This window comes from Ammospiza nelsoni, chromosome 9 (genome assembly GCF_027579445.1).
Source record: "Ammospiza nelsoni isolate bAmmNel1 chromosome 9, bAmmNel1.pri, whole genome shotgun sequence".
Classification (NCBI taxonomy): domain Eukaryota; kingdom Metazoa; phylum Chordata; class Aves; order Passeriformes; family Passerellidae; genus Ammospiza; species Ammospiza nelsoni.
The window spans coordinates 28977452-28997267 of record NC_080641.1 but is presented as its reverse complement, the minus strand read 5'-3'; the positions used below and the strand labels follow the sequence as shown (position 1 = coordinate 28997267).

General features: G+C 41.5%; 1 protein-coding gene across 1 annotated transcript in view; it reads left to right on the top strand.

Moving 5' to 3' along the window:
• LOC132076575 (cytosolic carboxypeptidase 6-like) overlaps window positions 1-19816 on the top strand; it is a 205766-nt gene that overhangs the window by 96126 nt on the left and 89824 nt on the right. Inside the window, exon 5 of the mRNA XM_059477703.1 lies at window positions 15743-15895. Within this exon, the coding sequence (XP_059333686.1) occupies window positions 15743-15895 (153 nt within the window). The remainder of the gene's footprint in view (window positions 1-15742; window positions 15896-19816) is intronic.

Here is a 19816-nt window from a genome sequence, read left to right as displayed (position 1 = left end):
AGAGAAACTGACAATATTATTGAGTCCCAGAAAACTTAGGCAAAAAAAAAAAAATCTCACTTTCTTTCTTTTTGATGCTTTGATTCAGTGTTTGTATTCACAAGATAAAAAACTGAAAAATGTGTGCATATTAATTTCCTGGTATTAGAGAATAAAATCCCACAGCTTTATACACAACCCAGTGTCATTTACTGGAACCTGGAGAGCCCTTGAAAACAAAGCAAGAAATAACCTCACCACAAAGAACAAAACCTATTAACCAGAAGAAAAAAAGACAAAAAGAAAACAAAACAACAAAAAAACCCCAAAAAACCAAAACCCCAAAAAACCCCCAAAACCAGAACAAACCAAACTTAAAAAAAAAATAGCCAGCACTCAGAACATGGTGGGATGATATGTATTGGTTTTTCCAGGCAGCTGAGCAGCCCAGCACAGTTTCAGCTATGGTGGTTTGAGTATGAATCCATCATGTTGGCACAGAAGAGAATCAGGCTTGAATTGTGCTTTGCTTCTCTTCACTGGTACTGGCCTTTGTGTCTCTGCTTCTCAGCTGCAGATTAGAACTGCAGTGTTGTCAAATTACTGCACATAAAGCTATAGGTTGTTGGCTTGTGGGGTTATTTTGGGGTGGGTGGAGGAAAAGGAGGAGTTATGTGAAGAAGATCTCTCCTGTGCATGGAAATTTGTGGATGTAAAGACAGACTGCTAAAAAGTTGGGGTGGTACTAAGGATTGTGTACCTTCAGGCTGGACCACTTTCCATGAGGGACCTGACTGCAGTTGTGTGCTGAGCTTATTCTTCTTTGAATAATATTTCTAAAAGTCCTTTTCTCCACAAATTGGTCATTGAAAAGAATACGAGAATATTTTTTGATGCAAAAACCCACGAAATTTCAGAAATACCTAGTTTAAATAAAAGTGTTTCAGGTAACTCAAGGAAGTGTCACATAGACCCTGTGGCCGCCCAGCCAGCCCAGGAGATGCTTCTTCAGAGCAGACAAGCCATTCCAGAGAAGTTGGGCATTCAGCATGAGATGTAACTCTGCTTTAGCTGCTGCCTGGCCCTTTGGGCTCAGCTGCCATACTTTGGAGGAGCAGGAGGAAGGGCTCAGTATCTTTATTAGCCCTGTTCTGTCCCAAAGCTCACACTCTGCAGCCAGTTAGTACTGCTTGTTTCAATATATTGCACAGCTCTTCCCTTGGGTAAGATTCAAGGTTAATTCAAGGCCATGCTAATTCCTGCTAGGGCTTGAAGGTAACCCAGAAGTTTTCATGTTTCCACCTGCTGTGATAACCATGTGCCAAGTTTGGTACCACTGATTGAAAAACTCCTGCAGAGGCAAAGTCAGGAGTGTGTTTGAGTGGCCTTTGGTATCTGATAAACTCTGTCATCACTGCTTACCCATGATATGCCCATCATAAAGAGTGCCTGATTACATGGCTGGCTTTAGCCAGAGAACACGAAAGATGACATTTTATATCACTTTATATCCTCTTGACCAGCTGAGTTCACTTGTGTGGAATTAACAGATGTCAGATTTGGATGTTGTGGGCATGGATGCCACATGAAATGTGTAAATAAACCAACACAATAAAGACACAATGCATATATACACACACAACACAATAAATACACAGTAAGCTTTGTGTAGTATTGTTAGAACAGGTCATGGTAGGAAATGGCAACGAATGGGAATGCTTCATTGGATCCTGTGATATTTTCAGGAGAACTCAGGGTTGAATCAAGCTGATATCACTTGGAGGCTGAAATCTTGTCCTAAGGGTTGCCTGAAGTAAAAGCCTCCTGCTTTTTGGCTGTGATAAGTCTGTGTCCAGAAACAGCATTGCAGCAGCTGCAGTGATGGCATAGTGGTGTCAGCACTACCTTAAAGCTCTGCTTCATATTTGGGGTAGAGGAACCACAGGGATGGACACAGCTGTACAGAGGTGTGCTTGGGAAAGGAGGCATTGCTCATCTATTTCTTGGGCAGACTTCTCAAACTATTTGGAGTAGTACCACATGGATACCAGTCAAGTCAGTGCTCCAGATACAACCAAATATTCCCAGATGCTCCTGGTTGGTTGAGAAGAAAACCAGGATACAAGTTCTTCATACATTCTGATGTTTGTCCTGCTGGCTCAGTTAAAATCCTTTTAATCTCAGGATAAGGCTTAAATTCAGAATCAATTGCTTTAACATATTCCATTCTCTTGTATTATTTTTCTTAATGCTTTTAAGTTTGGATCTGCTAGAAAATCTGGCAGCATTTGTTGCTTAAACAATGGATTCTTGTGTGGTTTGTGAGAGTGACAGAAAGGGAAACTCTCCAGAGACAGAGATGAGATGATGGGTGAACATCAGAATACATGTCCCAATAGGAATGTGATTGGGATAGCTTCTGGTCCTGGGAGTCTAGAAACACTGTTTGCACCTTTTTTAAAAGAGTGAGTCAGTAATTTCCTACTGCTGGGTACGGAGTGATAGTGCATTCGCCTCCCAGGCATTTAGATTTTGTGTCTGTGCCTTTTCCAAACAGTTATTACTATTCCTGGGAGTTTTTTGTGTTGGTTTTTTGTGGATTTTTTTTTTTTTTGTTTTAGTTTTTGGGGTTTTTGTGGGCTTTTTTTGGGGGGGTTGGGGGTTTGGTTTTGGTTTTTTTTGGCAGGGGAGAGGGAGGTGGTTGAGGCTTCTTGTGGTTTGTTGGTGGGGGTTTATAGATGCATTTCACTCAGTAAAATACATGACAAACTGTTAAAAGCCTTTAAAATTAGAGCCTACAAAGGGCTGGTTGGATCTGTGGATAACCCTTATTTTAAAAAACGTGAGGTTAGCATTTGGTTTGGTTTTCCTTTTAACACTGTGGATCAGCTGTATGGTAGCAAAAGGCAGAGAGGAGAAATGCAGCCCAGAATTGAATGAGCTGCTGCTGCACCTTTCCATGGGGCTCACATGGAATTATCTGAGCACTTTGCTTGCACTTGTACCTGCTTGATAGACTCCCTGCCTAAAATCAGTAATTATTTTCCTGGCCAGGAAGTAAACAAGAAAAAAGAAAAGAAAAAAGGAAAAAATTAAAGGAAGGTAATTGGTAGCAAGCTTTAAGGGTCATCATGGTATTTGTGTCCACTTTGATATTTTACAATAGCTTTAATGCCATGCAATTATGGACTTGTTTTAAGTCTTCTAATTTTCTCTTACAAGCAGACCACCTCACATTTTAAACATCTGCAGTAGCTCTGGCAATGAAACCAGGGCTATTGTAGCACTGCAATCTCTAAAATTGCAGCGATTTTCACTTGGATAGTGATCCACTGTACATCTGGAAATGTAGGTGTTGCTGTACATGGCATAATTTCCTCCTTGGGAACAGGACACAATGGGATCACAGCTTCTCCTGGTCTCAGCTGTTGAGCAAATCTGTGTCAGGCCTTGTAGCCAGTGCTCTTTTCCCCTTGATCAGCTGGGCTTTGGTCTTTTGCTGAGTGGAACATTGTTCACTAAATGAATAGCTCTCAGAATGCAAAGTTCACCTGTTATCCGTCCATTTAGGAAAATTGAGAGTTTTTAATCTTTTGTGCTCTGCATTCAAGAGATGAGAGAGAGAAAAAAACCCAGCTAAATGTCTCCATTTAAATGTAAATTTTGACTTTTCAAGTCTGACAAAATAGGGTGTTTGTTTTTATAAACAATATATATATATATATAAATAAAAGCCATGGGATTGAAAGAACAAAACCCTGCTCTTGTTGATATTTTTCCCACAGAGTAATCTTTGCTCTCATCATGCTACGTACTTTTTTTTCCCTGTTGTTTCTCTTTGCTTTAAAACTAATTTTGCTGTGAGAACAAGAACAGAAGATCATTAGGAGGAAATACTCTGGCACTGGCTTGTGCAGAAAAAACATGCCATCTGCCTAATGTGCTTCATCTTGTGTCAGTCTAAGATGTGTTGTTTGGGTTTAACATGCCAGTCACTAGCCCAGAAAGAGAGCAGGCAGCAGCTCTGCCACACATCCCAGCCAGGCCTCCAAATCCTTCCTGCTTTTCAGGGATATGGGGATATATATTTTTATGATATCGGCCACAAAATGTGGGACAGGAGATGCATCCAAGGGGCGAGGGGTATTTGTGCAAGGTACAGAAGTAATTTGGGTTGTATTTTTCAGCCTTCATGTGAAAAATACATATACCACAGAAAAATACTCATATCACGGTCTAAGAGGCAAAAGCAAAGACCCAGCCTTAAAGTGGGGTTTTTTGGGGGTCTGGCTGGTGCACCATCAGTGGCCAGGTTCAGGTATGGGATAGACAACACCTCCTTTAGCAGATGTTTCCTCTTCCAGTGACAGCAATCTTTTCTGATAGATGGATGGTGCATGTCTCAGCTGGGTGAATGTAGCTGGTCATATTTTGTTACACAGTGTGTAATAAAGACTTTAGCTTATTTTTTTTATTAAGGAAAGACATTGGCAGACAGCTTTAAATGTCTGCCTAAGGACAAAATGAACTGTTTTGTAGATAGCTGGTTTTTTCTCCTTAATAAATAAATAAATGGAAAGATTTTTATGCTGATAATAAAAATAACTAATGCAGAGCTTCTTCCAGTAGTGCCTGGAGACATGGACAGATGTGGGATTTTGAAGGGATAAAGAATTGAAATCTGTTGGCAGGTAGTTGCTATAAAAATGCCTATCCTTCCTGCTTCTTATTACAGACCAATATTCAGCAAATGAAGAGCCTCTCTGAAAGTTAATGATGACAGGATCAGGCTCCAACCATCAGAGATAGCAGCAACCTCCTTCCTTCAGAGAAATGCAAAGTTAAAGCACAGCTCTGGACTTTCTGCAGCTCTCAGTGTGGTGTGTGGGAGTGTGGAGGGGAGGAAACTGTCAGGGAAACTATGGAAAAACACAGAAAGTTCACCAAAAGTTTGCTTTGCCCACGAGTTGTCTGCCAAAGTTTTGTGCAAGACTTTGCTGCTTGGAGTGGAGATGGTTTCTGCCTTGCTGTGTGGTCTGTGGTTGGAATAGGAGAGCAAACCTTGTTTTCTCACTTTTATCCTCCTGGTTCTCTTCTCCAGTCCACTGCAGAGGGAGTGAGTGGCTCTGTGGGGTTTATCTGCCTGAGAGGGTTAAATCACAATATTTTTGTTCACAATGCTCAACCTGAAAACCATCAGTGATGTGCAACATTTAAGAGAGCAAGGATTAAATGTTGGTCTGATTTATTTACAGTTCAGAGCAAATTGCTTTGTAGTCCATTACAGACAGCTGTAACAGACACAGAGGAGGAGGATGAAAGCAAGTTCGAAATATTTGTACTTAAAGATGCATTTTTACACACAGACATCCTTATAAAGGTGAATATACACATATATAGAAGAAAAAGCATGCAGAAACTGCCTAAATCTCTGAGTCAACCATTGATCATGTGGGTCAGCTGCTGCTATCTAGGGTGGGAAATCTTCTCCTTCTGAGTCCACCATACCTTTGTTGGGTATGCCCTGGTGGCTCCTCTTGAGATTGTCACTTATTTTCTAGAGCAGTGTGCTGAATCTTGAGTCCCCTGATCTTCTGCAAGAACTGAATATTCTTTCTGTTTGAAATACTAAAAAGTAGTAGTCCCCAGGATGTGCTTGCAGGGGAGACATTGTCTTTGAGAAGTTGTGACTCTTCTTATAGGCACAGTTAGCTGTCCTGCTGTTTGGTCTGACAGGAGGAGCACAAGGGGGCATTATTGCCTGCAGTAATACCACAGATCCACAGAATGTTTGGGGTTGAGAAGAACCTTAAAAATCACCTTGTTCCTATATCCTGCCATGGGCAGGGACACCTTCCACTGGAGCAGGTTGGTCAGGGCCCCATGGGAGTGTCCAGCCTGCCTTTGGACACTGCCGGGGATGGGGCATCCACAGCATCTCTGGGCAACCTGTGCCAGGGCCTCACCACCCTAACAGTAAAGAATTTTTTGCAAGTATCTAATCAAAACCTGCCCCTCCCTTGTCCTTGCACTACAGGTCCTTGTCAAAAGTCCCTCTCCAGCTTTCTTGTCACTCAGGGGAGGTACTGGAAGGTGCTCCAAGCCCTTCCTGGAGGAGGACTTATACTTCCCTGGAGAAGAACTTTCCTTCTCCAGGCTGAGCAACCTCAGCTCTCTCAGCCTGTCTTCATGAGAGGCACTCCATCCTTCTGAGCATCTTCATGGTCTCCTCTGGACTTGCTCCAGCAGTTCTGTGTCATTTTTATGTTGAGGGTCCCAGAACTGTACAGAGCATTCCAGATGAGGTGTCAAGAGCAGGGTACAGGGGAAGAATCACCTCAACTGACTGCTGTCCCCACTGCTTTTGGTGCAGTCCAGGACACCTCTTGGCCAAGTAGGAATAGGGGAATTTTGGAGAAATAAGTTTCATATAGAATTGATGCTGATAACATGCCCTGGAAAAGGCATGATATGTTGTGCTTTCAGTTGCAATGGCAGACCCTTCCAAAATGTGCATTACATTTTAGCTTTTATAGCACTGTGCAGACCATAAATACTGCTAGATGTAAAGCTCAGAGAAAAAATCCCACAGTTTGGTACAAAATGTTATGCTCAGTTGTCTCTGAGTAGGACAAAGCCAAGAAAACCTGTTCTTCCCATTGTGGATGAATCATGGGTGAGCAAGACAACACCAGGGTCAGTTCTGTTTGGTATTTGCATGCTGTCCCTCCCCTCAGCACTGACGTCTGCTGTAGAGTCCCTAATCTCCTTCAGTGCTGTTGTGTTCCTGTTTATCAGCTTTCACTTTTATCTCTTCCTCCATGTGCTGGCTGCTCACCCTGAGCACGAGGAAGGAACAGAAAGGCTCAGCCTGCAAGGGAGCAGAGTCAGGACAATGACCATGGAACAGAGTCAGGATAATGACCATGGAACAGGGTCAGGACAATGACCATGGAACAGAGTCAGGATAATGACCATGGAACAGGGTCAGGACAATGACCATGGAACAGAGTCAGGATAATGACCATGGAACAGGGTCAGGATAATGACCATGGAACAGGGTCAGGACAATGACCATGGAACAGAGTCAGGACAATGACCATGGAACAGGGTCAGGATAATGACCATGGACAGCTCCTGCCTGTGGCCAGGCAGGGTGAACTCAAAGAGCTGGTTTGGCTTTCAGTTGTCAGTCCCCTGGTAAAGCATGTGCACAATGTCCATGCACAGCCTTCCTGCCTTCTCAAGCAAATGGAGGCCCACCTAACCTCTGAATGACACAGGCAGTGCTGCTTCCTCCCACCTGGCTGAGCAGGTTTGCAGTTGCCATCCAGGTATGGCTTTTTGCTTCTTACTCCACAAAAATCTATGTAAAATAAAAACAACCCTTACAGGTCCTCTAAAAAGTCCAACTAATCCAGTTTCCTGGATAATCTGGGGGCCTCTAAAATATTTTACATCTGTAAAATGGACTTTTACCTTTGATGTCCAGCTTATAGTTCTCATTGTTTTAGGGCTTGTTGAGCTGAAAGCTTTATATAGATCAGGATCTGCCTTAGAGTCATTTGTCTAATCTCTTTTTAGAGATTGAGTTTAAACTGTAGAAATACACATACTTTTCACCACCAATCAACACTTTACCTTTTTAAGAACTACAGAAGTCTCATTCTGCAGCATAAATTAAGGTGTAATTGGAAAATAAGAACAGTGATGCTGCATCAAACCCAAGGTCTATTTGGCTAAGAATTTTATTGCAGATGCTAAGGGATAGGCTAAAAAGAGAGCAAGGCTACTGATAATGTGTAATTTGGGATTTAATGTTCAAGGTGTTGTGCTCACTGCTTGGAGTGTAAGAACATAATTTTTCTTTGAATTTATCTAATTGATCTTTCTGTTCACCTGTGTTTTGGCCAAAATCTAGTGGCAGTAAGTGCTGCAGTATAAGCTAATTTAAAAAACACTTCATTTTGTTTGCCTTTGGTCTTCTGCCTGATGACTTTATATTCTGCCAGCTGCTACTTATTTAGTAAGAAATAGTGAATAATGATATATATTATTTGAGAGAATATAGAGAAACTGGTAGTTAAAGAGTTTGATTTGAGTTACACACAATTTGTCCAACTGCAAGAGTTCCTAGGAAATTAGGGGACAGGGAGCCATAACTCCTAGGCATTGTTTTTAGTCTACCACTCTTTGCCTTTGTAATTAGAAGAGAAGCAGGCAATGTCTTTGGGCCTTATTTATGTACTTGTAAAGTCTGTGCTCCTTGGTTCGAGGGTTCTGCAGGGGTATAATTAAAAGTTAGTGGTAAAACACAAAGCTATTAATACTGCTATGAAGTGAATAGTTGAACAGGAATTCTTGACCTTAATATAGTTGCAGGCATATAAGCAGCAATTAATGATGCCTGAAGATATTAAATGGCTTGTGTATTGTCACACAGCAAGCAAGTTGCTGTCTGAGGAACAGCACCAAGGCATGCTAAAACCTTCAATACAGCCACTGGGAGCATTTCAGCTGGGAGAACCTTCACAACCAGACCAGAGCTAAATTTAATTATCCAGTGAAAACATGGTCATTTAGATATTTCTGTTTCATAACCTAATTTTCTTGCTTTAATTATAAGAGAATAAGTAACAGTTACTGCCTCATCTTCTCTCTGCCTTTCTTTTACTCTTTCCCTCTTGCTTGCTTTCTTTTATTCTCTCTTTTATTCTCTTTTATAGTAGGATTTCTCCCCTCTTCTAAAAAGCTCTTGATTCTTTTGCCACTTGTCTTTTCTGAAGAGCCCTCTTTCTGTAGAGCCAGTGCTGTTCAGTAGCAGAGGAGTGAGCAAGGTAGGATTTCTAAAGCATTTTCTGATTGTTCTGTTTCTAATTCTAATTTCTAAATTTTTCTGTGGATCATCTGCTGGTGACACACAAGTGGGCAGAGATGGGCAGAGCCCAGTAAAACCAGCAAAGTTTGGGGTGAGGAAATGCTCCAAGACCCTGATCAGTCCCACTGCTCTTTTGTTCTAATAATTCAGGCAAGGAAAGATTTCAGAAATTGTGAAGGTCAAAAAACAATGGTGCTGGGTGTATGTGCACATTTTTTTCATATGAGAGACAGAGGAAGGAGGAGACAGAACAAGCACTGGACTTCTTCAGGCTCGCACTCCTAGTTTTGGCTTGAGGTCAGACCCTAAATCCATAAGAGTATATTTTCTGGTCATGATCATTTAGAGCAAAAATTATACAAGAATTGTCCATGCAGCTGAGCTGAAAGTCTTGCCTAAACTTGATCTGGGTCTTAACATTGTCTCTTTGGAGCCTCTCTAATTTAATATGCATTTGAACAGCAGTGGCTTCTCGATAGAGCCTTTCACCTCCAGGTCACCCTTTCAAATCCAATTCAGGCCTGTCATGACCAAATGTTGCTGCCATCTGACGGCTCCTGTGTGTCCTGTGTGAATTGCTGGCTGCAGTCCAGGGGCTGGTGGACAGGTGCCTGAATGCAAAACCTGCCAGAGCTGACATTAACTGGACGTCTCTGCAGAGGGGTCAGAGCGAACCGGCCCCGCAGATGAATTAACACTTCACTCGCACACACTGTGATGCTTTATATCTTCAAAGTGCTTTCCAAACGTCAGCTAATCCTCAGGAGGTGTTGTTATCTGCTCTGGCAGGTGAGAGAAGCGAGCAGATAACAAGGCAGGATCAGAATATGCATGTTGCTGACCTCCCACTCTGAGGCCAGCACTCTGAGTTTGGCTCCTTTTGGGGTGGCTGATGGGCACACCAGAGTAGGGTACAGGTTCCTGTTCTTCTGTGGATAAAAGCATCCCTTGCTTTTTAAGGCAGGCAGGAAAGCAGTACTGATGGGCTTCCATCCTTTTGCTGAACCATACACAAACAGAAGTCTCTTCTCCATCCCCTTTGAGGCTCTAGGGAGTCATGCCAGGTTACTCCTACCATCAAGAGGTATCATTATTTATCATTATTTGCCATGAAACAGGGTTGGTAAATAGTTACTTATGAATAGCAATTGGGTTGGAGTGGTTCATTCTGAGAGAAAACAGCTCCTGGAATATCATTGAAATGTTCTGAAAAAAAATGCTTGAAGTGTTGTGAAGAGTTGCTGGAAGATCATGCAGAATTAGTGGCACATCAGTGCTGGCTTCTGCAGGGACACTTAAAAGACATTGTCAGACTGTAAAGGTGTCTGAAGAAAAAGCAAAACTGTCTTTTGTGCTTCATATCAGTGAGAACAAGAGTGGTTCTAAACTGGCATCTTCCTTTCTATGGAAGCAAGATGAGGAAACCTTTTTTGCTTGAGGTTTTTTGAAAATAGTAACTCCTTTTCCTACGATTAATTTCTTGGGTAAATAATTGCTGTTGTTGCCATGGTGTTTACAGAGGTGAATGAGCAGGTGGTCTGTGAGATGATGAATGGAAGGAGAAAGATGTTGTCCCTATGGTTACAAAAGGGGAGTGGTATAAATGTGAAATAGTGCCTCTGATAAGAGGTGGCTGGCATTGTCTGAAAAAACTGAGGATGATTCTGTTGGACTAACTTGTCAAAGGTTATATAAAGCATAGCAGAGGAAAATGTGGAAGAATTTAATGCTTTTTTGGGGTGGTGAGGGAAATACAGGGCTAGAAAAGTAATTTGGGTAAAATCCACCTTACCAGGCATCCAAATGCAGGCATTTCAAGCTTGAAAATGTGTGTACCATATCCAGGCAGTTTGAATCCCACCTCATGCTCCCTTGGAAAGCCAGAAGGAGACAAGTGTCACACATCTCCAAGGAGTAATTCAAAGCACTGGGCACAATTCAATTGGGCTAAAAGAGGAAGAAATGCTGCTTTGTAGCTGAATGTGGACTGCTGGCCATGTGATGCTGAATGCTCAGTTTTCCTTCATTTTCCTTAGGAGAATGCTGTGCTCCTGAGGTTTTCTGGTGTCACCACTGTAAGCATTGCCAAAATAGCTAATCCTGAGGTAACAATGTGTTTGTGTCAAAAGGGATGTCTTAGACACACGTGCAAAATTTTCTTTTGAGAGATTCTTTTGAGGAATTTTGCTTTGGAGACATACCTGAGGAAGCATCAAAGGACCTATTCTTCTGGGAATTTCTGAATGTCCCCTGAATGAAAAGGGGCACACTCCCTCTGCTGAGCCAGCTGTTGAATGTCCATTTACTCCAAACAGTGGTTTAGCAGCAAGAGCACAAAATCTGCCTGGAGGCTGCTCCCTTCCTTGCAACAAATGACAGTCCATGGTTTTAGAAGCTTGTATAAAACACTGCAAGGAGTTTATCCCTTCCCCTATATGAAATATTGGAGTGGAGAAGGCTTTTGGATGCCTCTCTCTCTAAACCAATTGCTATGCCCAAGAATTAATAAAATCCATATTGAAGTGACAGCTGGTGGACAGAGCTGGCTTCTTCCTGCATCACTTGTCTCTCTAGTGGCTCATGTTCTGGGCTCAATGCACATTTATCCTTTTATTATAGCATTTACTGACTTCTATTTATTTATTTATTAAACCTCTGTTTTCTTAAGAATCATAATTGCACTGTTCAAAGTCTAAGTTTGGTCACATCAGCACTGGCTATTAACATAGCTATTTCCTTTTACTCTTTAATTACTGACCTTCCAAAAGGCATTCAGTGAAGGAAATAAAAATGCAGACAAGTGAGAATATATTTTTCTCAAAACTTTCTCTGTGCCATCATGAACCAGCTTCTGTACTACTTTAACTATTTCCTCTCTTGACAATGCGAGCTTTTTTTCTTAATTCATGATTTCTTTCATTTTCACCACCCCCTAATTTATATGTACATTTCTGAAGCTGACAGAATGTTCAGACTGACTCAGTAGGAAAATGCATGTCACAACAGTAGGGATTCAAATGAACTTTAGAGCAGAAATTCATTTGCTTGTTTATTTATGCTAGGTTTATATGGTAAGTGCCAAGAAGAGATAAAAACCATCCTTTTCAAGGGAGAGAATCTTTTCTTTCCAAAGAAGTGGGGTTCAATCATTGTCTCTGTCAGTCTAGTAAGTGATTTCTGTTTTGAGACTCAGAGAAAAGAAAGACCAAGTCTGCCTTTGTTTTCTGGAGCTCTGTAACCTGGGTCATCCAGGTAATTACAGCTTTACTTAAGAAACACTGTGAGAGAGGAAAAGTCTGCCACTGCTTGTAAGCACAAAGAAAAGGCACTTGAGAGAATTAAATTGCATGATGACTTTCAGAAGGATTCTGAATCATTTTGCATTCTACCTCTAAAGCAGAAAATGATGAGTTTAATATCATATTGTAGGATGGAACTGGTAAGTCTCTCAGAAGGCAGCTCTGGCATCCAGAGCCATTTGAGCCTAGTTATTCATTATTTTCTGCATAAAGAAAATGTGAATATGAGACTTTGAGCCATGTCTGAATCTATTCCCCCTCTCACTTGCAGGTGCTGCAGCAAGAGAAGCCCTGATGGGGTTGGGTTGTGATGTGTAGATATTGGCAGATACCCCTGGGGTATGGCAGCAGAGAGCAGTGGGTTAAGTGTGTTTGCATGTGCTCATGTAAATGCAAACATTTGTTTATTTACTTCATTCTCCCACTAAAGTTCTCCTATCTCCAAGAGCAACAATTTCAGGAGGTCACCTCTCTGCTGACTTTGCTGAAATTGCCATCAGTAGGTGACATTATATATTCCATAAAATGTTAATTCTGTGATCCTACCTGAATTGCTGGAGATTAGTAATTATGTCAAAATCTTCCAGAGAACCTCAACTGAAATATAAAACTTTATTCCCCTGCTTAAATTTGCTTAGGTGGCAGTGGGGGAAACAGTTCCTACTTGTAAAGCACCTATGAATATCTATGACTCTAAAGAGGAAGCAGAAAAACAATTATTGTTCAGGAGCATAGCATAATTCTTGAGTGCCAACAAATTGTCTGCTGCTTGGTTTACCACTTGAGGCACGAGGTGGCAAACTTTTAATGTCCTAGTGGCTGTTATTGTCTATTTTAAGGCCACAATAACTTTGTGTCTGGGAATAAAAGGACTTTTTCCATTAGAAACTCATGTGTTATATCAACAATGCACTGAATTATTTTGCTCTGTAATGGAGAATGCTGAACATGTTTCCCTTTGATAAAGTAATGAATGTGAGGAGGAGAAATGTGAAACACTGAAATGCTGTTCTGCTCACACACAGCATTGTCTGGAAGTAGTACATCTAACTAGCAATTACTCTAGCAATGTTTAAAAACATGCTGAATAGGATGGGCAGTTGCAAGTTTGGACTAAATTTAGTGCACAAGAATATGCAAAATAGAGATTTTTATATCTTCAGTTGGAGGCTAAGGAACAAAGACCAGAAAAAAAACTCCAGTTGAATAGTCATCGTGGGCTAACTTAAGAAATTACTTTTTAATTAACTTGAAATGGATGACTTGAAAAATGTTTTTGAACACTTATTTGGGCGATGAGCTACCTGTTTAATGTCACAGCTTCCAAATAAGGGATCTGGAAGGTTCATCTTTAGGTGAAGGGGACATCGGTGAAGGACACCCTTCCCTTACAAATAACCACTGCAAGCAGATTATTTGAAAATGGTTTTGGTGAGCAAAAAAGATCTCCAAGGAAATTTCAGCACACCAGGAGACTTTCTAATATTCTCTGTGACACTTCTACCAACAATTTTTTTTGAGTGAAGGTCCTAGGAGAGTTTAGAAAATACTCCAGTGGCATTGTGTTAGACTGGATAGCTTGATAATTGAATACTAAGCTGAAGCTCAGGTCACTCATGTTCTGCAGGTGAATTTCTTGCTGGGTAGTGTGTGGAAAATTGTCTTAGCAATCTGCATCTCTGTTTGTGGCCACCTTCTTTTGGAAACAACTTGAAAACCATGAATTAATAAGTACACCACGACATACCACAAATCCTGCAGTTTACACCAGCAATTTTATTTGTCTTAAGTCACAAATTATTCTAGTCCATTGTTATATATCTCACTGTGCTTCTCGATTATTTTATGTTAGTAACTATGTTCCTATAAAGAATTCTGTCTGGTTGTTCTAAAATAAGTATGACTTAGGTCACTGACTTATGTGTGAAGGACATTCATGCTTTACAAATACCCAGTTTAACTAGATTATCTGCTCACTTCATCAAATCACTGTTTTGAGACTCTACAAGATGTTCTGTTTTATGGTGATATGCCAGTGTGCATCTGATCTCATCAAATTCTGTTTGTAATGGGGAAATTATCTCATGAAAATAGTATTACTTAATCTTGGTTTTTAATTTCTGTATGCTCGGAGAGGAAGAAAATCCTGTGTGGTGTTTCATCCTGTCAATGCTAATCTTTCTCCTCAGTGCTGTATCTCCAAATAGCAGATGTGTGCTTTATTGCAGGGCTGGTCCTCTATAGCACAGCAGAATGTTTTGGCAGGAGCAAACAATTTATTGTATTAGAGTCAAACACAATCAAATGTTCCCTTTCCTATGAAGCATGGTCAGATATTGATATTGCATTAGCTAGCATTTTAACATAGCAGAGGCTTAATAAGATGCATTATTACTCTCTCTAGGTTGTTTAATTAAACTAAACAGTTGCTGGGTATTATACACTGGTTTTCTGCCAGGGGGAAAGTAAATCTGTATTATATTAGTGTCACATACCAAATAATGCCCAACCCAACCTGCCTTCCTGTCCCCCTGGAGTGCCCCATGGCTCAGTGCTCCCCAGCAGCCCAGCAAGTTTTGTGTGCAGGAGAGACTGGGGCTGCAGAGCTCCCTGATGTGTTTCAGGACAGGGAGAAGCTTCATGAGCATCCTGCTGCCAACAGAGCTCCTCTCCATCCCTCTGTTGAGGCAGGGACATGTGAGATCTGGGCACCAGGAGAGCCCCAATGGCCCCATGCTGGCCAGGTGACAGGGATTTGCTTGTCATGTCATCTGTTCAGGTCCAGAGGTTGTAAGATTTTGGGGAATCATGGTAATTCAGTGGAATTTGCTCTGGTACCACTCCTTAGTGCTGCTGATGGCACTGTGTGCAGGGATCCAGGTGAACATTCCCTCTTTCCCACTGGTGCCATGGGAAGGGTGTGGGCAGAGCAGGCACTTCTGTGCTGGGGGGTCCTGCTGTCTTCTTTTGAAGCAAGAGTTGGTGCAGAGTCCTGCACAAGCAGAGAAGTATTCCAGTCACTTGCTTTAGAGAGTTTTTCTGTTGAGTTACTGCTGGAAAGGGGAGGAAGACAAAACATTTGCAGTATTTTCTCCTTCTACACAAGAAATAAACTGCACAGGAAATACTGGAGTCTTTTTTACACAATTTTGAGCCTGTTTCACCTGGCAGAAAGGAACATCTGCATAATTCAGTGCAGAACTGTGCAGAGATGGCAAAGCTATGACCAAATAATCGTGCTCTAGAACTGGAAGGTGCATATTTTTATCACTGGCAGTAAGCCCTGTATCACAATGAAGGATGGCTTGGCTCTATTTTGCACAGTGTCCTGTGCAGAATGTTCCAATATTCTCAAAAAAGACAAAGAAATGTCTGTCATGGTCCTTTGCTGTATTTCACATGCCCCCACAGAGAGGCAGGAAGGTTGCATGCATCACAGTGAGATCTTCAGCGTGGCTCCCTGCTGCTGGCACCATGGATGGGCTCAAGAACGGCAGGACTGGATTTATGGGAGGCTTCACCTGCATAACTCAGTTATGATTTATCTCGTGCTGAATGTTTTGTTGTTGTTGTTTTCCCTCAACAGAAGATTAACCTGGAGTTCTATATCGACATCCATGCCCACTCCACCATGATGAATGGCTTCATGTATGGGAACATCTTTGAGGATGAGGAAAGATTTCAGAGACAGGCTGTTTTTCCCAAGCTACTCTGTCAGAATGCTGAAGACTTCTCTTATGTAAGTCAGTTTTTCTTAATTATCTTTTCCTAGTTTTTTGTTTTGTTGGGGTTTTTTTGGGTTTTCTTTTTTGCCTTTATGATAAATCTCTGGCTTTATTTGACTGAATTTTATTTCAGTACGAATAAAAGCTTACTTAAAAAATTTATTATTAGCTACCATCTTCCCTCTCAAATTGACCTTATCCAGCAGTGGTAAGTTGTGATCTTATGTATGTCATCAGACACATGAACAAAAGCAGGTTTTCCATCTTCTGTTTAATTATCTTTGGCTCTGAATTACTGGCACACCATGTCAGATCTTTTGTCTTTTGATCAAATGGATCAACTTTATCATTCCAATGTTTATATTAATTTGTCAAAGATTTTACTTGTATACTCTAAATAATAATATGCTAGCAAATAGAAATAAAATTAATCACCTTGAAAGAAAAGGTTAGATAACATCTGTTGAAAGTTGTGGCAAAGAGAATGTATAATTCTGAAATTCTTTGATATTACCATAGAAAACTGTTCTGCGAGAGGATTTTCAACTAGCCAATACTTGCAGCTTGGAGAGTGGGAAAGGGGAAGTCGGGTTCAAGGAACAGCTTGTTCTTACCCTCAGTGATTGAGTTTCTGGTGTGCACCTGGTTGTTTCAAAAACACATTAGGGGTAAGGGGCATTCACAGATCATAGCAATGAAAACCTGCAGTTGATAGGAGTTTAGAGATTCTCTGCTCAAGTGTGGGATTTCTCTCTGCTACTGTGGGAGATTAAGTGTTCCTCCTAGCACAAGCCTTGCTTGACAAAGGGAAAATCCTTGAGAAGATGATGCAGGAAATAGAAGCCAATAGCTAAATAAACAGCACAGTCTCTCCCTTTTGACTCTGGAGCAGAGTTCCACCCAGGTGCTACTGGCACTGGGTGCATTGAGGCTGGAAGCTTTTCCCCTGGCATCCCTCCAGGCCATTTTTCCAATGTCTCACATGTGTGAAGTGACGACGTGTCCCCAAGTTGGAAGGTCTGTTTTCTTGTTTCCAGCCTCCATCCATGTGGGTTATGTGACTCGTTGAAAATATCAGGTGAAGAGAGGAAAGGAATCCAAAATGGGGGAGAGAAATGTGCTGAAGGTTTAAAACAGTGTATGTAAATATGCCCTACTGCCTGCTCAAAGGGAAGGGGGGAAGTGCATCGTTAACATTACCAGGCTGGTGTTTGAAAGTGTGGGAATGGACCACTGTTGTTACTAATGAATTTTCCAAAGCTTCAGGAGGTCTCATTTACATTGTATGCTGCTGTGGCCATTTGTTGGGATTATAATACTTCAACAGCAGCACTTCAAGTGAAAACTGGCGGCTGCATGAAGTGTTGTCCATAATTGACTAGCTCCATGTCTTCACACAGCACAGAGACAATGTTCCATTATGTTATCCATTGACAGTATCATTGAAAAGATTACTCTCCTTAAAGCATCTGTCAACCTTGATTGATTTACAAGGGACAAAGCGCTGAAAAGGTTTGAAGTGCGGGTACAATTTTTGCCACCGTTTAGCATACATAATGGTTCTCCTTTGATGTCAAAAGCTCATCTTCTATTAATAATGCAGAGGGCTTTTGAATGCAGGCTACTTGTATGGAGTTCCACACTAATAACCTACTTGCTGTGAAATGGGATTCACTTTGGAGAAGCAGTCATTTGGGTTTTACATGTTCGGAATGAATCCCAACTCAAAGGGATTTCTTTCAGTGCTCTGCGTGATTGCAGCTGAGCCCGGCACGGGTTAGGGAAGGCAGGCAAATCCTCCTCTGCTCCTCCAGCCAAGAATCTGGCAGGAATCACACAGCCAGATGCAAAGGAGCATGAACAACAAGCCTGAGATTATGCGATCAAATGCCTTGTGCCGTTTCGTCTGGCAACCTTCTATTAATATACTTTAGAGTGCATTTCATGCCTGGGCTGCTTTCTTCACCTGTCATTGCCAGTAGGCCTTTTTATTGAAATGACAGTATCCAAGGGAGGTTGGTGATTAGAGTAGGGGATGGATAGGGGATTTGTACCCACATGCCTGTTACAGGACCAAAGGAGAGTCACCCAGTGTCTCTGTGCCCTGTCTGCTGGGCAGAACTCGTGACCCCACAGCTCTCTGGAAGGCTGACTGTGGTTCAGAGGCATAAGCTGTGAAAGGGACCAGAAATTCCTCATTGGTACATGACTTCAGAAAACAGAGGCCTTCCTTTGGTTTAGCTGTCAGCATGAGAAAAGGAAAGTGGAAGAAAGGCTAGGATGTATTGATGTTTTGCTCCCAAATAAATACATGAGACGTTCTTGGGCCGCTGCCTGGGCCAAAGGGACAAAATCTTTAAGGAAAACATTTTATATTTTCAATGTTTAAGAAAGATATTTTTAAACACTGGGGAGTAAATGTAATCCATGTGAAAGCTCTAACAGTGAAAGCTGGCATGCTCTTTTGAAAGGCTGACTCACTGTGTTTTAGGAGCAGCTGTTGACACCATGTCTGAGTGCATTACACATCAGCCATGGCTTGGAGTAGTTGCAGTTTTTGTAGGGATGTTCTTCATTTGACCTTTCTTGTTTGGGAGAGTGGATTAGTCATAAGGACCAGACTTGAGTGTTTGAGCATTTCAAGAACCTGCTAGTCTTAGAGGTGGCTAACTTTGACCTCTGTGACAGAATGAGAGGACACCATCTGTTCTCTCTGGTTCGTTTAAAAGAAACAACTGCAGCCATTCTTGGGTGGCTTTATCCCTTTGCAAAGATTGCTTTTCTTTTCAGTTAAAGGATAAAAACCAGGCAGAGGTATTTGGCCTGATCCAGTCAGTTTGGTTTCTTTTTTTTTTTTCCTTTAGACTGTGAACTGGTAGCACTTGGGATACATTTGAGTTCTCATTTAATTTTCTTGTATTCAGCCTCCCAGCAGACAACCTTCCTTATAAACACTGTTTGACCTCTGTGTGCCAGAGTTAGCCAAAGACCCTGAAAAAAACTTGGGGTGCCATTATGCTGGGTAACTGCTGAGGAATTCTACAGCCCTAAAAGCTTCCAGTCATGCTGAGAAAGACATAACAAATGGATGAGAAATAATTTGCTTGAAGAAATTGGAGAATAAAACTTGGATGTCCCAAGAGCAAGTCTTGTTTCTTTGTCAGCAGTTCCCTGTTTTATATCATGCTCACACTCAAGAGTGAAGTCTCTAGACAGCAACCCACCAAGTTTCCTTTAGGGAAGCATGTTCTTAACTCCAATGCCATAACACTGTCACCTAAAACATATTTTAGAGACTCTCATTGTCTCAACAATATGAGAAGATGCAAATATTGAATGATTTGCACTAGTACTTTCTGTGGTGTTTTGTTCAGTTGTTTTTGTTTTCTTTTAGTTTGGATATCAAACACAGAGCAACGAAGAAAAACATTTTAATCTCTTTATATCTTCTGCTGACTTTCTTCGATCCACAAACTCCAGGTCTGCTGTTCTCATACTCACAGCATCCCCCCATCCAATCTTTCTTAGGGAAAATGTGTTTGTTCCAGCAAACCTCCTCCATCCTATGGCAGCCTCTCTGGGCTGTTATGATTTACCCTGGCTGGACACCTCCCTCTGAAGGCAGTGGTGGTGCAAATGCTTGAGGCAGTAATATGAGCACTGAATGATCAAATCCCTATAATCTGTTCTGAAATAACAAAAACCCCAGCTTGTATGTGGCTGGGCAAGGAAGAGGAAGCGGTAGAAAAGTTGCCTGGAATTTATCCTGAAGTAAAATCCATACTCACTTGCATCACCCCCTCCTAAGTGCCTCTCTGCTGTTTTGGTAAAAAAAGACTCTTCTCCCAGAAAGGCAAAAGCTGCTGTGTTCAGGTAGGTTTTGTTAACATCATGCAAGCTTAACAGATCTACTCAGAAATCTCTTAAAACCTGAG